We start from the raw sequence: 14,658 nt of genomic DNA on the forward strand, positions 1-14,658 counted from the left end.
TTGGGAAAAACTTTTGCAAATTCAGGCATCTAAAAAAAGGGGGATGTAACACTGTGTAAAACTGATTAATGTTAAACTAATAAATGACCGTCAATGTTCAAAATCATTGAGATCTGGGAAAGCAAGACCCTCACAAACAACTTGGATGATGCGATCATAAGCTATATCTTCAATATGGCAGACTGAGAGGATCATAACTACTGTGGCCTCTCGCTCGTGAGTATTGCAGCCAAGTTCAGATCTGAAGAAGTCCCCCCCCCCTCCCCCCGAGTCTCCCTGTAGACCCGAGGTGTCAAATGTACGGCCTACGGGCCGTATCAGGCCAGCGGACAGGTATAATCCGGCCCGCAAAATGAGTTTGCAGAGTATATAAATGTGAGAAACTGAAAGAAACTGCCTTTCTAAATGTGTCCACTTGGTGTCGCAATAGCAATTCCATCCATCCATCCATCCATCTTCTTCCGCTTATCCGAGGTCAGGTCACGGGGGCAGCAGCCTAAGCAGGGAAGCCCAGACTTCCCTCTCCCCAGCCACTTCGTCCAGCTCCTCCCGGGGGATCCCGAGGCGTTCCCAGGCCAGCCAGGAGACATAATCTTCCCAACGTGTCCTGGGTCTTCCCCGTGGCCTCCTACCGGTCGGACGTGCCCTAAACACCTCCCTAGGGAGGCGATCGGGTGGCATCCTGACCAGATGACCGAACCACCTCATCTGGCTCCTCTCGATGTGGAGGAGCAGCGGCTTTAATTTGAGCTCCCCCCGGATGACAGAGCTTCTCACCCTATCTCTAAGGGAGAGCCCTGCCACCCGGCGGAGGAAACTCAGTTCGGCCGCTTGTACCCGTGATCTTGTCCTTTCGGTCATAACCCAAAGCTCATGACCATAGGTGAGGATGGGAACGTAGATCGAGCAGTAAATTGAGAGCTTTGCCTTCCGGCTCAGCTCCTTCTTCACCACAACGGATCGATACAGCGTCCGCATTACTGAAAACGCAGCACCGATCCGCCTGTCGATCTCACGATCCACTATTCCCTCACTCGTGAACAAGACTCCGAGGTACTTGAACTCCTCCACTTGGGGCAGGGTTTCCTCTGCAACCCGGAGATGGCACTCCACCCTTTTCCGGGCGAGAACCATGGACTCGGACTTGGAGGTGCTGATTCTCATCCCATTCGCTTCACACTTGGTGAGAGCTGAAGATCCTGGCCAGATGAAGCCATCAGGACCACATCATCTGCAAAAAGCAGAGACCTAATCCTGCAGCCACCAAACCGGATTCCCTCAACGCCTTGACTGCACCTAGAAATTCTGTCCATAAAAGTTATGAACAGAATTGGTGACAAAGGGCAGCCTTGGCGCAGTCCAACCCTCACTGGAAACGTGTCCGACTTGCTGCCGGCAATGCGGACCAAGCTCTGACACTGATCGTACAGGGAGCGGACCGCCAAAATCAGACAGTCCGATACCCCATACCCTCTGAGCACTCCCCACAGGACTTCCCGAGGGACACGGTCGAATGCCTTCTCCAAGTCTACAAAGCACATGTAGGCAGGTTGGGCAAACTCCCATGCACCCTCAAGAACCCTGCCGAGAGTATAGAGCTGGTCCACAGTTCCCCAACCAGGACGAAAACCACACTGTTCCTCCTGAATCCGAGGTTCGACTATCCGGCGTAGCCTCCTCTCCAGTACACCTGAATAAACCTTACCGGGAAGGCTGAGGAATGTGATCCCACGGTAGTTAGAACACACCCTCCGGTTCCCCTTCTTAAAAAGAGGAACCACCACGTCTGTCAATCCAGAGATACCGCCCCCGATGTCCACGCGATGTTGCAGAGTCTTGTCAACCAAGACAGCCCCACAGCATCCAGAGCCTTAAGGAACTCCGGGCGGATCTCATCTACTAATTCCTAATTCTAATTCCAGTGTAACCCATATCACACTGTTTAAAAATGTCGTGTCAGATGACTTTAAGCGCCCTCTGGATTGTCTGCCGCTACTCCAATCGGCTCAGGTGCAAGCAATCAGCTGCTCCTGTTGTAGCTGGCGGCAGACTAATGCAGTTGCGACGCACAATACCTTCTTTTATTGTAAATTATCCACTCAACAGACACAATAACAAAACGGTAAAATGCAAAGACTAAGTCAACATGATCATCATCTTTGTAGTTACAATTACAAGCAGCACTCTCGATTTGTTGACGGCACGATGTGCACTCTGAACTCCATTGTAAAAATGTATGTTTCTACTTTTATTGTTTGTTATTTTATGCTTAAATCTACCATGTTCACATGAGTTAAGTTTGTTTTGATTTATTGATTGAAACTTTTATTAGTAGATTGCACAGTACAGTTCATATTCCGTACAATTGACCACTAAATGGTAACACCCGAATACATTTTTCAACTTGTTTAAGTCGGGGTCCACATTAATCAATTCATGGTACAGATATATACTATCAGCATAATACAGTCATCACGCAAGTTAATCATGAGAGTATTTAGATTGAATTATATTCATTATTTACAATCCGGGGGGTGGCATGCGGAGGGGGTTGGGGCGGGGGGCTTAGGTTGGGTTGCTATCAGCATACTTCAGTCATCAACAATTAGAGAAATGAACATTGTAGCAGTGTAGGTCTCACTTCTTGGATATGTACAGCAAGCAGTGAACGTAGTGAGCTCAGAAAGCATAAGAACAAGTATATACATTTGATTATTTACATTTAATTATTTACAATCCGGGGAGGTGGGATGTGGTGGGGGCAGGGGGTTAGGTTAGGGTTGTAGCTGTAGTTATGTTACCTTTAACTCGGTTATAATGGTGTCATTTTGACAATTGTTTTGATGATATTCTAAATGTAGTATTTGAATGATGATAAATTAATGTGTTGTGGCAGTTGTGGATGTCACCAATGTGGCGGCTTGAGGAAACACTCGGTTACCATGAATTGATTTACGTGGACCCCGACTTAAACAAGTTGAAAAATGTATTCGGGCGTTACCATTTAGTGGTCAATTGTACAGAATAAGTACTGTACTGTGCAATCCACTAATAAAAGCTTCAATCAATTAATCAATGCTTCTCCAAACGTGTCTTTAGTTTAACGGCTTTGTAAATACACTGAGGAAGAAGTCTTAGTTCATTGTGTTTTTCATGGTGTTCTTGAAACTGCACCATTTTTTCCTCAGAAATTTCAACTAACTTAAAGTGTTTTGCCAAGAGGATTATTTGTCATGCATACATTTTCAGAATGTGTTTGTTCTAGTTTTGGCCAAAGTAAGACAAATACAATTTTTTTGAAGTTGTCTTTATTTTTAAAATTATTATGCCATGATTTTACCAGTCCAGCCCGTGTGGGAATATATTTTCCTCCCTGCGGCCCCTGAGCTAAAATAAGTTTGACACCCCTGCTGTAGACCCTCTCAAGGAACAATTGACATGACCTGAGTCAACAACCTGAAATTTTTTTAGGGGGGGATCTAATGAAAGCCTTTGCCAAAGTCCCTCATCTTGCAATGTGGGCAATCGTTACCCGTTTTGGCTGTCTGGAGGACTTTGTTTACCTGGTGCGGTCCTTCCACGGTGGCATTGTGGGTACGGTATGCGATCAAAATGCCCTCACAGACCCATTTCCTATCAATGGAGGACTTCAGAAAGGATGGACAACCTTTTTCTCATTGTACACCGCAGCCTTGTTTAACGAGCAGAGCAGTCAATAGAATGAGGACGTCAATGACTCGGAGTCTAAAACCACATTCGGCAATAAAATAAGCCAAATGCATAAATAAAAAGTGACGAAACCAATGCTCGAATACAATCCGTAGTCTTGAAATAAGGTGTTTTGAAGTTAAGATGTGTCCCATGATTTGCAATTTATGTTGTTATGATGTGACTTCTTCTCTACAGAGGGACATGTATCCAAGATGCCCATCAAGGTGAACACTTTTGGAGGAGATCCATCGTTTTCAGATGTATTGAAAGTTCTGGATCTTGACAATCCAGAAGTAAATGGAGAGGCCTATGACAACTGGGCCTCCTCTGTTAAAGACTTCCCTGATGTCATAGATCAGAAGGTATTCAAAAATACAACACAGAAGCAGCTTTATATGTTTATATATATGTTTATATATATATATATATATATATATATATATATATATATATATATATATATATATATATATATATATATATATATATATATATATATATATATATTATCTTTATATGTCAGACCCTTACATAAAACATCCATTACACTCTCAATTGCTGAAGAGTTAAAGGCCTACTGAAATGCGATTTTCTTATTTAAACAGGGATAGCAGGTCCATTCTATATGTCATACTTGATCATTTCGCAATATTGCCATATTATTGCTGAAAGGATTTAGTAGAAAACATTGACGATAAAGTTCGCAACTTTTGGTCGCTGATAAAAAAGCCTTGCCTGTACCGGAAGTAGCAGACGATAGGCGCGTGACGTCACAGGTTGTGGAGCTCCTCACATCCGCACATTGTTTACAATCATGGCCACCAGCAGCGAGAGCGATTCGGACCGAGAAAGTGACGATTTCCCCATTAATTTGAGCGAAGATGAAAGATTTGTGGATGAGGAAAGTGAGAGTGAAGGACTAGAGGGCAGTGGGAGCGATTCAGATAGGGAAGATGCTGTGAGAGGCGGGTGGGACCTGATATTCAGCTGGGAATGACTAAAACAGTAAATAAACACAAGACATATATATACTCTATTTACCACAACACAACCAGGCTTATATTTAATATGCCACAAATTAATCCCGCATAACAAACACCTCCCCTCTCCCGTCCATATAACCCGCCAATAAAACTCAAACACCTGCACAACACACTCAATCCCACAGCCCAAAGTACCGTTCACCTCCCCAAAGTTCATACAGCACATATATTTCCCCAAAGTCCCCAAAGTTACGTACGTGACATGCACATAGCGGCACGCACGTACGGGCAAGCGATCAAATGTTTGGAAGCCGCAGCTGCATGCGTACTCACGGTACCGCGTCTGCGTATCCAACTCAAAGTCCTCCTGGTAAGAGTCTCTGTTGTCCCAGTTCTCCACAGGCCAATGGTAAAGCTTGACTGTCATCTTTCGGGAATGTAAACAATGAAACACCGGCTGTATTATCCAGCACAACAGTCAGGGGGTGAATTCTACGGCGGGGGTGCGTTGTCCGGCACAACACCTGCCGAAATACACCGCTTCCCATCTACAGCTTTCTTCTTTGCTGTCTCCATTGTTCATTGAACAAATTGCAAAAGATTCACCAACACAGATGTCCAGAATACTGTGGAATTTTGCGATGAAAACAGACGACTTAATAGCTGGCCATCATGCTGTCCCAAAATGTCCTCTACAATCCGTGACGTCACGTGCAGGCGTCATCATACCGAGACGTTTTCAGCAGGATATTTCGCGCAAAATTTAAAATTGCACTTTAGTAAGCTAACCTGGCCGTATTGGCATGTGTTGCAATGTTAAGATTTCATCATTGATATACAGAGGTGGGTAGAGTAGCCAGAAATTGTACTCAAGTAAGAGTACTGTTACTTTAGAGATTTATTACTCAAGTAAAAGTAAGGAGTAGTCACCCAAATATTTACTTGAGTAAAAGTAAAAAGTATGTTGTGAAAAAACTACTCAAGTACTGAGTAACTGATGAGTAACATACACACTCATATCATATATATATATATATATATATATATATATATATATATATATATATATATATATATATACATACATACATACATATACATTGATATATACAGTATATAATTTATATGTATTTATTTTGCTGTTTTTGTTTACATGTTAAAGGTGTTTTGATGAATATACATGCATGTTTAACATATAGATTCCCTTCTTTCATGAAGACAACAATATAAGTTGGTGTATTACCTGATTCTGATGACTTGCGTTGATTGTAATCAGACAGTTGTGATGATAACGTCCACGTTTTCAAATGGAGGAGAAGAAAAGTTCCTCCTTTCTGTCTAATACCACATGAAAGTGGTGGGTTTTTGGCATCTTATTTGTCCAGCTTCCATATTCGTTTTTATACACTTTACAATACATATATTGGCGTCAAACTCCGTAGCTTGCTAGCTTGTTTGCACTGGCTTTCGGAGACTCTTGTTTTGAAAGCGCAGGCGCGATGGAGCGGCACTTTTATTGTGAAGACAGGAACGTCCTCGTGCGGTTGAAATAAAAAAGTATCTTTTTTCCTTCACACTTTTGATTGATTGATTGGAACTTTTATTATTAGATTGCACAGTACAGTACACATTCCGTACAATTGACCACTAAATGGTAACACCCGAATAAGTTTTTCAACTTGTTTAAGTCAGGTCATGTGACCACCTGGCTCTGTTTGATTGGTCCAACGTCACCAGTGACTGCATCTGATTGGTGGAACGAAGTGAAACGTCACCAGTAAGGCAGGCACTTTGACGGTCTGTCTGACAGACCAAAACAAACAAAGCGTGCATTAACAGATCGATAAAAATTAGTAGCGAGTAGCGAGCTGAATGTAGATAAAAGTAGCGGAGTAAAAGTAGCGGAGTAAAAGTAGCGTTCCTTCTCTATAAATATACTTAAGTAAAAGTAAAAGTATGTTGCATTAAAACTACTCTTAGAAGTACAATTTATCCCAAAAGTTACTCAAGTAGATGTAACGGAGTAAATGTAGCGCGTTACTACCCACCTCTGTTGATATATAAACTATCAGACTGCGTGGTCAGTAGTAGTGGGTTTCAGTAGGCCTTTAAGTCTCAATTATGGTTTAAAAAGCAAGTGTATTGCTTTTTTAGAGCTTTGTGTATGCATATAATATGAGTGTACGCTTTGTAGCCTCAACAATACACCAGTTTGCAGTTTACATTGGAGCATCTGAAATTAAATTGCAAATACCTTCCTGACACCGTCAATGAAGCCAGTGTCAATATTTCTGTAAATTCTCAAATTTTGATATGGTAACCTATTGGGTCTCATTACTATCAAACTACCCAGTGAAGTGTCCGGAGAGCATACCAGATACATTACAGCAGTACCTCGGTTTTCGGTAATAACCCGTTCCAAAAAGTGAGACAAAAACCAAGGAATTTTTTCCCACGTAAATCAAATTAACATTACGTAACATAATTGTAGATTTACCTGCAGAAAATAAATACGGAATAAATATAAATGATGAATGAAACGTATAACTGAAAACTCTTGTTGGCAAAGAAGGTGCACGCCTGTGCAAACGACTAGCGGCCACAACATAGACAACAGTTTTCGTCATCAAAAATCAATTATTGTAACGTCTGTCGAGACGCTTTAAGGAGGAGAGGAATTCCATCGTTCACTTTATTGAGCAAAACTCTATTGGCTAGGGGATTAGAGAAAAAAAAGAACATTTTGCAAAAAAAGTTAGCACTTTAATGTTAGCACAGTTGACAAGTGTCTCACATACCAAGTTATACGACTCTAGGGTAAACGGTTGCAAAAACAGCTCGAAAAGTTAGCGTGCTAATTTTAGCATGCCAGCAAGCTAATGGTAGCATGCTATCAATTAGCATGTGTCACATACCAAGTTATATGACTGTAAGGTGTATGGATGTCTAAGTAGAGAAGGTAAAGTTAGCTAAAAAGGTAGCATGTTCATATTAGTATGCTAGCATGCATAAACACATGACCAAAAACATTGGTAAACAATTTCTATCTTGCAAAACTGGTCATTCTCGGCCGTACAAATCAGACCAAAACCAACGTCGTCATCTGTTATATCAGCGGCCGCTCGCTCTTTCTCACTTGCGCGGACACATGCACATAGGACACTTAGCCAGTGATGCGTTTACAGCCACACAAAAAGTCGGACAACTCCAACACCTACACATAATGTGTTATTCCAGGTCGCTACACTATGATTTACCAATCAACTGTGTGCTTATTCTACTGTCATTTATTAAAAATCTTAATTTATAAATAATAATCATGAATTGCTGTTATCATATTAGAGAAATACTAATAAAATATATATTTTTTACAAACAGACAGTTACAGGAATGTACACATGATCCCATGCTTACATCTCATTGTGCAACATGTGAATGTTTTAATGGGAACTAAATGCGATACCTGAAAGGGGTACAAATAATTTCCAAAGCAGGACAGACCTCCACCCAGACTTACAATACTCGTCCACAGCTCATGAAAAACAATATTTTTTGTTATTGCAATTGTAAATTGGCCAAAAACACTTATGTTAGAAAATAATCTCATGGAAATGACTGCTGTCATTTCATTATAATAATAAAGCATTTAAGTTGTTATTGTTTGGGACAGGTGTGCTGCTGTTGTGGCCACAGTGTGCATGTCTGATGTTGCTCACATGTGGTCCACTGAATTCTTAATGAGTTTTTGCGTTTGCTCACACACATGAAAACTTTTGCTATCAGTTTAATGTAATTCAATAGTACTTTTTTGTCAAAGTGCTGGTACTTGCTTTTCTGGTGGATTATTTTGCAGCGAAAAAACCCCCACAGAGAATGAGTCACTGACAGGTGGGATTATACTGTGTTTGCAGACTTAATTATGCCTAACGATACAAAAGCCAGTAGCCCCCTAACCCTAACCCTAACCCTCTAACTAACCCAAATAGTTTGTTAGAGGTCATGTTCGGCTTACAATAACAGAGACAATATACTGTATGGAAACAGGGGCAACGTTTTATGGAAAACCTACAATAAGTGTGGCATACAACAATAAAAGTACCACTATATTATATAGCAGGGGTGTCCAATCAGTAAAAAACTAAGAATGCAGGGTCCCATTTTGATATATTTTGCACCTTAAAGACCCTAAAACCAATCCAGTGCCACTATATTATATAGCAGGGGTGTCCAATCAGTAAAAAACTAAGAATGCGGGGTCCCATTTTGATATATTTTGCACCTTAAAGACCCTAAAACCAATCCAGTGTAAGCCAAAATATGCAAAGCTATCTGAAAACAACATTGGTATCGTACCTTTGTGTTATAGGTGACAATAAATTTGTGAAATATTCAATAATACATCCAATTTAGGGTGAATCAATTTTATTTTAGGCCAAATAAAACGAGCTGCAGTTCAAAGATGCCCCACGGACTTCGCTTCGGACCTCTCTATGGTCCATTGATCGTTTTGAATCTTGTATTCCAGCTACGTCCTCTGTATGAACTAGTAAAGGAGGTGCAGTGTGCAGGTTTGAAGAAGCTCCACCTGAAAAGAGCCATCGAAGAGTACCTGGCTGAAGAGCATCCTTGCCACTGCAGACCCTGCCAGAATAACGGCCAGGCGCTCCTGACCGGCTCAGAGTGCCAATGTGTCTGTCGGCCAGGAACCTCAGGACAAGCATGTGAGCATGGAGCTGCGATTGGAGAACAACCAGGTAAATGATTTAAAAAAAAACAGGCTGATTTTATTCTAAATGTATGCAAAACCAACGTTTTTAACCTGTTGGCACTTGTTATGTGTATTTGGGATTCCCATAACGTCTGAAAATTTTAATCCAAACTTTGGAGGCATTGCGGGGATATTTATGAAACCCTCATATCTTATTTTTCAAACTACAAGGCACACTTAAAATCCTTTCATTTTTTAAAAACATGACAGTCCGCCTTATAACCCGGTGCGCCTAATGTACGGAATCATTTTAGTTGTGCTTACCGACCTCGACGCTATTTTATTTGATACATGGTGAAATGGTAAGTGTGATCAGTAGATGGCAGTTACACATAAGACATACGTGTAGACTGCAATATGACTCAAGTATACAATACCAACATGTTATATGTTCCATTGAAAATATAGAACATTACACACGGCGCTCAAAAATCTGTCAAAATATTTTAGTACGACTTTGGTAAGCTATGAAGCCGCACCACTTGATGGATTGCGCTGAGCTTCAACATACGAGTATTATTATGGTGTGTGTATAAGGTAAGACATATTATCTGACGGTTTGTTTCGCAATATTATGCAAAAGCAACTTTTCTTACCTTCTGGTACCTGCTGATCTGTATTTGGAAACTGCATAAGTCCTGAAAAATTGCGCGCGTCCGCCTTTGTAGTTTGTCGCGACGCCGTAGTCGATAAGCTTCTTCTTTTTCTCTATTTTCTTGTTATGGGACATTCATCCTCCGCTGTTGCCATTTCTAATATAAAGTAGTGTAAAGTTCTTACTTATATCTGTCAGTAAACTCGCAATGAAAGCGCTAAAACATATCGGTATAGTGAATTTACATTATTCACCCAAGGAATTTTAGTTATTAGAGAGTTCCGGTCGAACGGTTTTTCACAGTCAGAAAGCGACTTGAAGATGATCTGTAAAACATAATCTATGTAACATTTTGACCAAAGAACTACCATTACATGTTATGTAGACCACAATTTCAATTTAGAAACAAATAATAATACCTACTCAGTGGCCTAGTGGTTAGAGTGTCCGCCCTGAGATCGGTAGGTTGTGAGTTCAAACCCCGGCCGAGTCATACCAAAGACTATAAAAATGGGACCCATTACCTCCCTGCTTGGCACTCAGCATCAAGGGTTGGAATTGGGGGTTAAATCACCAAAAATGATTCCCGGGCGCGGCACCGCTGCTGCCCACTGCTCCCCTCACCTCCCAGGGGGTGAACAAGGGGATGGGTCAAATGCAGAGGACACATTTCACCACACCTAGTGTGTGTGACAATCATTGGGACTTTAACTTTAACTTTAACTTTAATAATAATATGACCCCTTAAATGCGCCCTATGAAAATAGACCTGACTAGGCTTGCGCCTTATAATCCGGTGCGCCCTACGGTCCGTAAAAAACAGTACTTTTTTCAAACTAGACGTTTGGAATTTAAGACAATTGTAATGTATTTTGCCTAAGTTATATCAGGGTATGCATATGGTTTACCTGAAGAGTTAGTTCCTTACTTGTCTCTATCCTTTGTTATGGGGCAGACTCTGCTTTTGCCATTTCTAATAAAAATAGTGTATATTGTAGTTCTAACTTATATCTGTCAGTAGACTCGATATGGAGACGCTAAAAACTACAACATGGGTGACGGGGTGGAGACGCACTGGAACGGGGCTTGGCCTAAAGGAGAGCTTTAGCATGTAAATAATACCGCCCATTAAAAGGTGCACCTTGAAGAGACGGTCAGAAAGCGGTTTGATGATGGTCTGTAAAATATAATCTATGCAACATTTTGACCAAAGAACCACCATTACATGTTATGTAGACCACAAGAAAGTGTTTTAAAAGTAAACAAATATATATCATAATATGACCACTTTAAAGAAAAATAATATGACAGTAACTGGCTCAAATCATTATCCTAATGTTTTGTTGCAGAGCAATATAGATAGAGACAATTATTGTGTCATTTAACAGCCCCCCCTCTAAGATTTTGCTAGATTTTTGTGTTTTGGCTGGCTTGTTTTATTATATTTGCTTTAAAAAAAAGTTACGGCAAACATTGCAATGTTTTGAGGCTTATTTTTTTATTAAATCAAATGACTGATATTTATATAGCACTTTCACAAACTTTTACAATAAGAAAGCCATACATTGAAGCTCGGTGGTAAGCTTACCGTATTCTCCGGACCATAGGGCGCACCGGATTATAAGGCGCACTGCCGATGAATGGTCTATTTCCGATCTTTTTTCATATATAAGGCGCACCGGATTATAGGGCGCATTAAAGGACTATTTTTTTTCTTTTCTAAATGTAAAACACTTCCTTGTGGTCTACATAACATGTAATGGTGGTTCTTTGGTCAAAATGTTGCATAGATTATGTTTTATAGATAATTTTCAAGCCGCTTTCTGATAGTCGCTTCCGGATGCGCCGTTTTGTGGGCGGTCTTATTTACGTGGCTCACCTTCGGCAGCTTCTTTTCCCCGTCATCTTAGTTGTAGCGGTGTGGCGTGCAAGGACGAGAGTGGAAGAAGTGTCAAAAGATGGAGCTAACTGTTTTAATGACATTCAGACTGTACTTAAATTAATAACGGAGCAGCATTTTCTCATCCGCCGGAAATGTGTCCTGTGAAAAAACGTCCGACCGGAACTCTCTAATAACTAAAGTTCCTTAGGTGAATAATGTAAACTCACTACACCGGTATCTTTTAGCGCTTTCATGGCGAGTTTACTGACAGATATAAGTAAGAACTTTACACTACTTCATATTAGAAATGGCAACAGCGGAGGATGAATGCCCATAACAAGAAGATAGAGAAAAAGAAGAAGCTTATAAACTACGATGTCGACACAGACTACAAAGCGGAAGCGCGCAATTTTTCAGGACTTATGCAGATCCCAAATACAGATCAGCAGGTACCAGAAGGTAAGAAAAGTTGGTTTTGCACAAACCGCCAGATAATATGTCTTACCTTATACACACACCATAATAATACTCGTATGTTGAAGCACAGTACAATCCAGCATACAGTGTGGCTTCATAGCTTACCAAAGTCGTAGTAAAACATTTTGATAGAATTTTGAGCGCCGTGTGTAATGTTCTATATTTTCAATGGAACATATAAAGTGTTGTTTACTTGAGTCATATTGCAGTCTACAAATAGCTCTTGTGTGTAACTGTCATTATATTGCAGTCTACACATATCTCTTATGTTTGACTGCCATCTACTGGTTACACTTATCATTTCACCATGTACTAAATAAAATAGCTTTGAGGTCGGTAAGCAAAACCAGCAACCCAGATTATCAAAATAGTATTTTTTTTACCAGAGTTCTGTGAAAGCAGTTCATATAACACATATGTTTGAGTTTAAACATGTTAACTGAAGTGAATTAATTAACTCATGTTATGTTTTGCATATAGTGAATGTTCATATTCATCTTGGAGAAAGCAAACTATCAAGTTGAAGTAAATAATGGTCTTTCAGTTTGAGCACATAATAAAATAAGGCCACTTAATTTGACATTCGCATGTGGATTGGATCACTTCTCGTCGGAGAGAGGCCCTAATTGGGACTTCGGAATGCAAAAGTGATAGTCCTATCCTTGAGAAGAGACTATATGTCAAGCTCAATGCAACATTTAAGTTATGACTTAAAGCAGTTGTTTTCCAGACACTTACACACGGCACATATGTAAACGTCCACACCACATTTGCACTCTGCACATGTTTAAAGACCAAATGAGATTGTTGATACTTTACTCTCGTCACAGGAGTGATCCATGGTGGCTGGAACTGCTGGTCAACCTGGAGTTCCTGTTCTGGTGGTCAAAGGTCAAGATCCCGCAGCTGTACCAACCCCAGTCCTAGCAGAGGTGGCCAGCACTGCTCTGGGTTGACAGAAGAGCAATCGCCCTGTGACGATGCAGATATGCAGTATTTACAGTAAGGACACATACCTGTGCACTCCCATCTCATTCCAGAATTAGAATCAATCAATCAATCAATCAATCAAAGTTTATTTATATAGCCTTTAATCACAAGTGTCTCAAAGGGCTGCACAAGCCACAACGACTCAGATCCCACATCAGGGCAAGAAAAAATTTGACCCAATGGGATGCATTGAGAAACCTTGGAGGGGACCGCAGATGTGGGGACGCCCCGCCCTGGGCGACCAGTGCAATGGAAGTTGAGTGGATCTAGTTAATATTATGATAGTCCAGTCCATAGTAGGGCCAGCAGGGGATCATCTTGAGTGGAGACAAGTCAGCAGCGCAGAGACGTCCCCAACTGATGCACAGATTAGTGGTCCACCCCGAGTCCCGACTTTGAACAGCTAGCGGTTCATCTGTGGTTACTTACTAACCTCTCCACGCAGGAGAGGGGGGCAGAGCAGAAAAGAGACGGCAGATCAACTGGTCTAAAAGGGGGGTCAATTTAAAGGCTAGAGTATACAAATGAGTTTTAAGACGGGACTTAAATGCTTCTACTGAGGTAGCATCTCTAACTGTTACCGGAAGGGCATTCCAGAGTATTGGAGCCCGAATAGAAAACGCTCTATAGCCCGCAGACTTTTTTGGGGCTCTGGGAATCACTAATAAGCCGGAGATCTTAGAACGCAGATTTCTTGCCGGGACATATGGTACAACACAATCAGCAAGATAGGATGGAGCTAGACCGTTTAGTATTAAAACCTTAAAGTCGCATCTTAAGTGCACAGGAAGCCAGTGCCGGTGAGCCAGTTTAGGATAGGATAGGATTGGACTTTATTGTCATTGCACAAGTACAACGAAACTATGTTTTCAGCACAAACCCGTTCAAGATTAGACAAACAAACAGTGTACAGGGTTACAGAACAGGAAGGCTGATGGGTTGCCAAAGGAGCCCTGTAAAAGATAAGAAAAAGGTAAAATGCTGGGTAAGAAGATGAATAAAAAAATACAGTCTAGACTGGGGTCCTAAGGAGGCCTAGTCCGGAGTGGGGAAAAACCTCCATGCAATGCACACATAAACACGCTACATTTAATCACGACAACTCGCAACAGAGGGACGGGGAGTTGGGGCCCTGGAGGTCGACTGCTGCTATGAAGTGCTGCCAGCCGACCATCACCCTGAGGGGAAACAAGCGGTGGTGAAGGCGTGGGGTGGGGGACGGGGGGTGTATGTGCCCATTGTCTTGGGTGTG

At 41.3% G+C, this 14,658-nt stretch overlaps 1 protein-coding gene across 1 annotated transcript in view; it reads left to right on the forward strand.

Annotated features, from left to right (window-relative positions):
• The window catches only part of c7b (complement component 7b), a 44,061-nt gene that overhangs the window by 18,666 nt on the left and 10,737 nt on the right, over nucleotides 1-14,658 (forward strand). Inside the window, exons 10-12 of the mRNA XM_061980801.2 lie at nucleotides 3,907-4,073; nucleotides 9,220-9,448; nucleotides 13,247-13,418. Coding sequence (XP_061836785.2) covers nucleotides 3,907-4,073; nucleotides 9,220-9,448; nucleotides 13,247-13,418 — 568 coding nt within the window. The remainder of the gene's footprint in view (nucleotides 1-3,906; nucleotides 4,074-9,219; nucleotides 9,449-13,246; nucleotides 13,419-14,658) is intronic.

The sequence above is a fragment of the Nerophis lumbriciformis genome, linkage group LG20 (genome assembly GCF_033978685.3).
Source record: "Nerophis lumbriciformis linkage group LG20, RoL_Nlum_v2.1, whole genome shotgun sequence".
NCBI lineage: Eukaryota > Metazoa > Chordata > Actinopteri > Syngnathiformes > Syngnathidae > Nerophis > Nerophis lumbriciformis.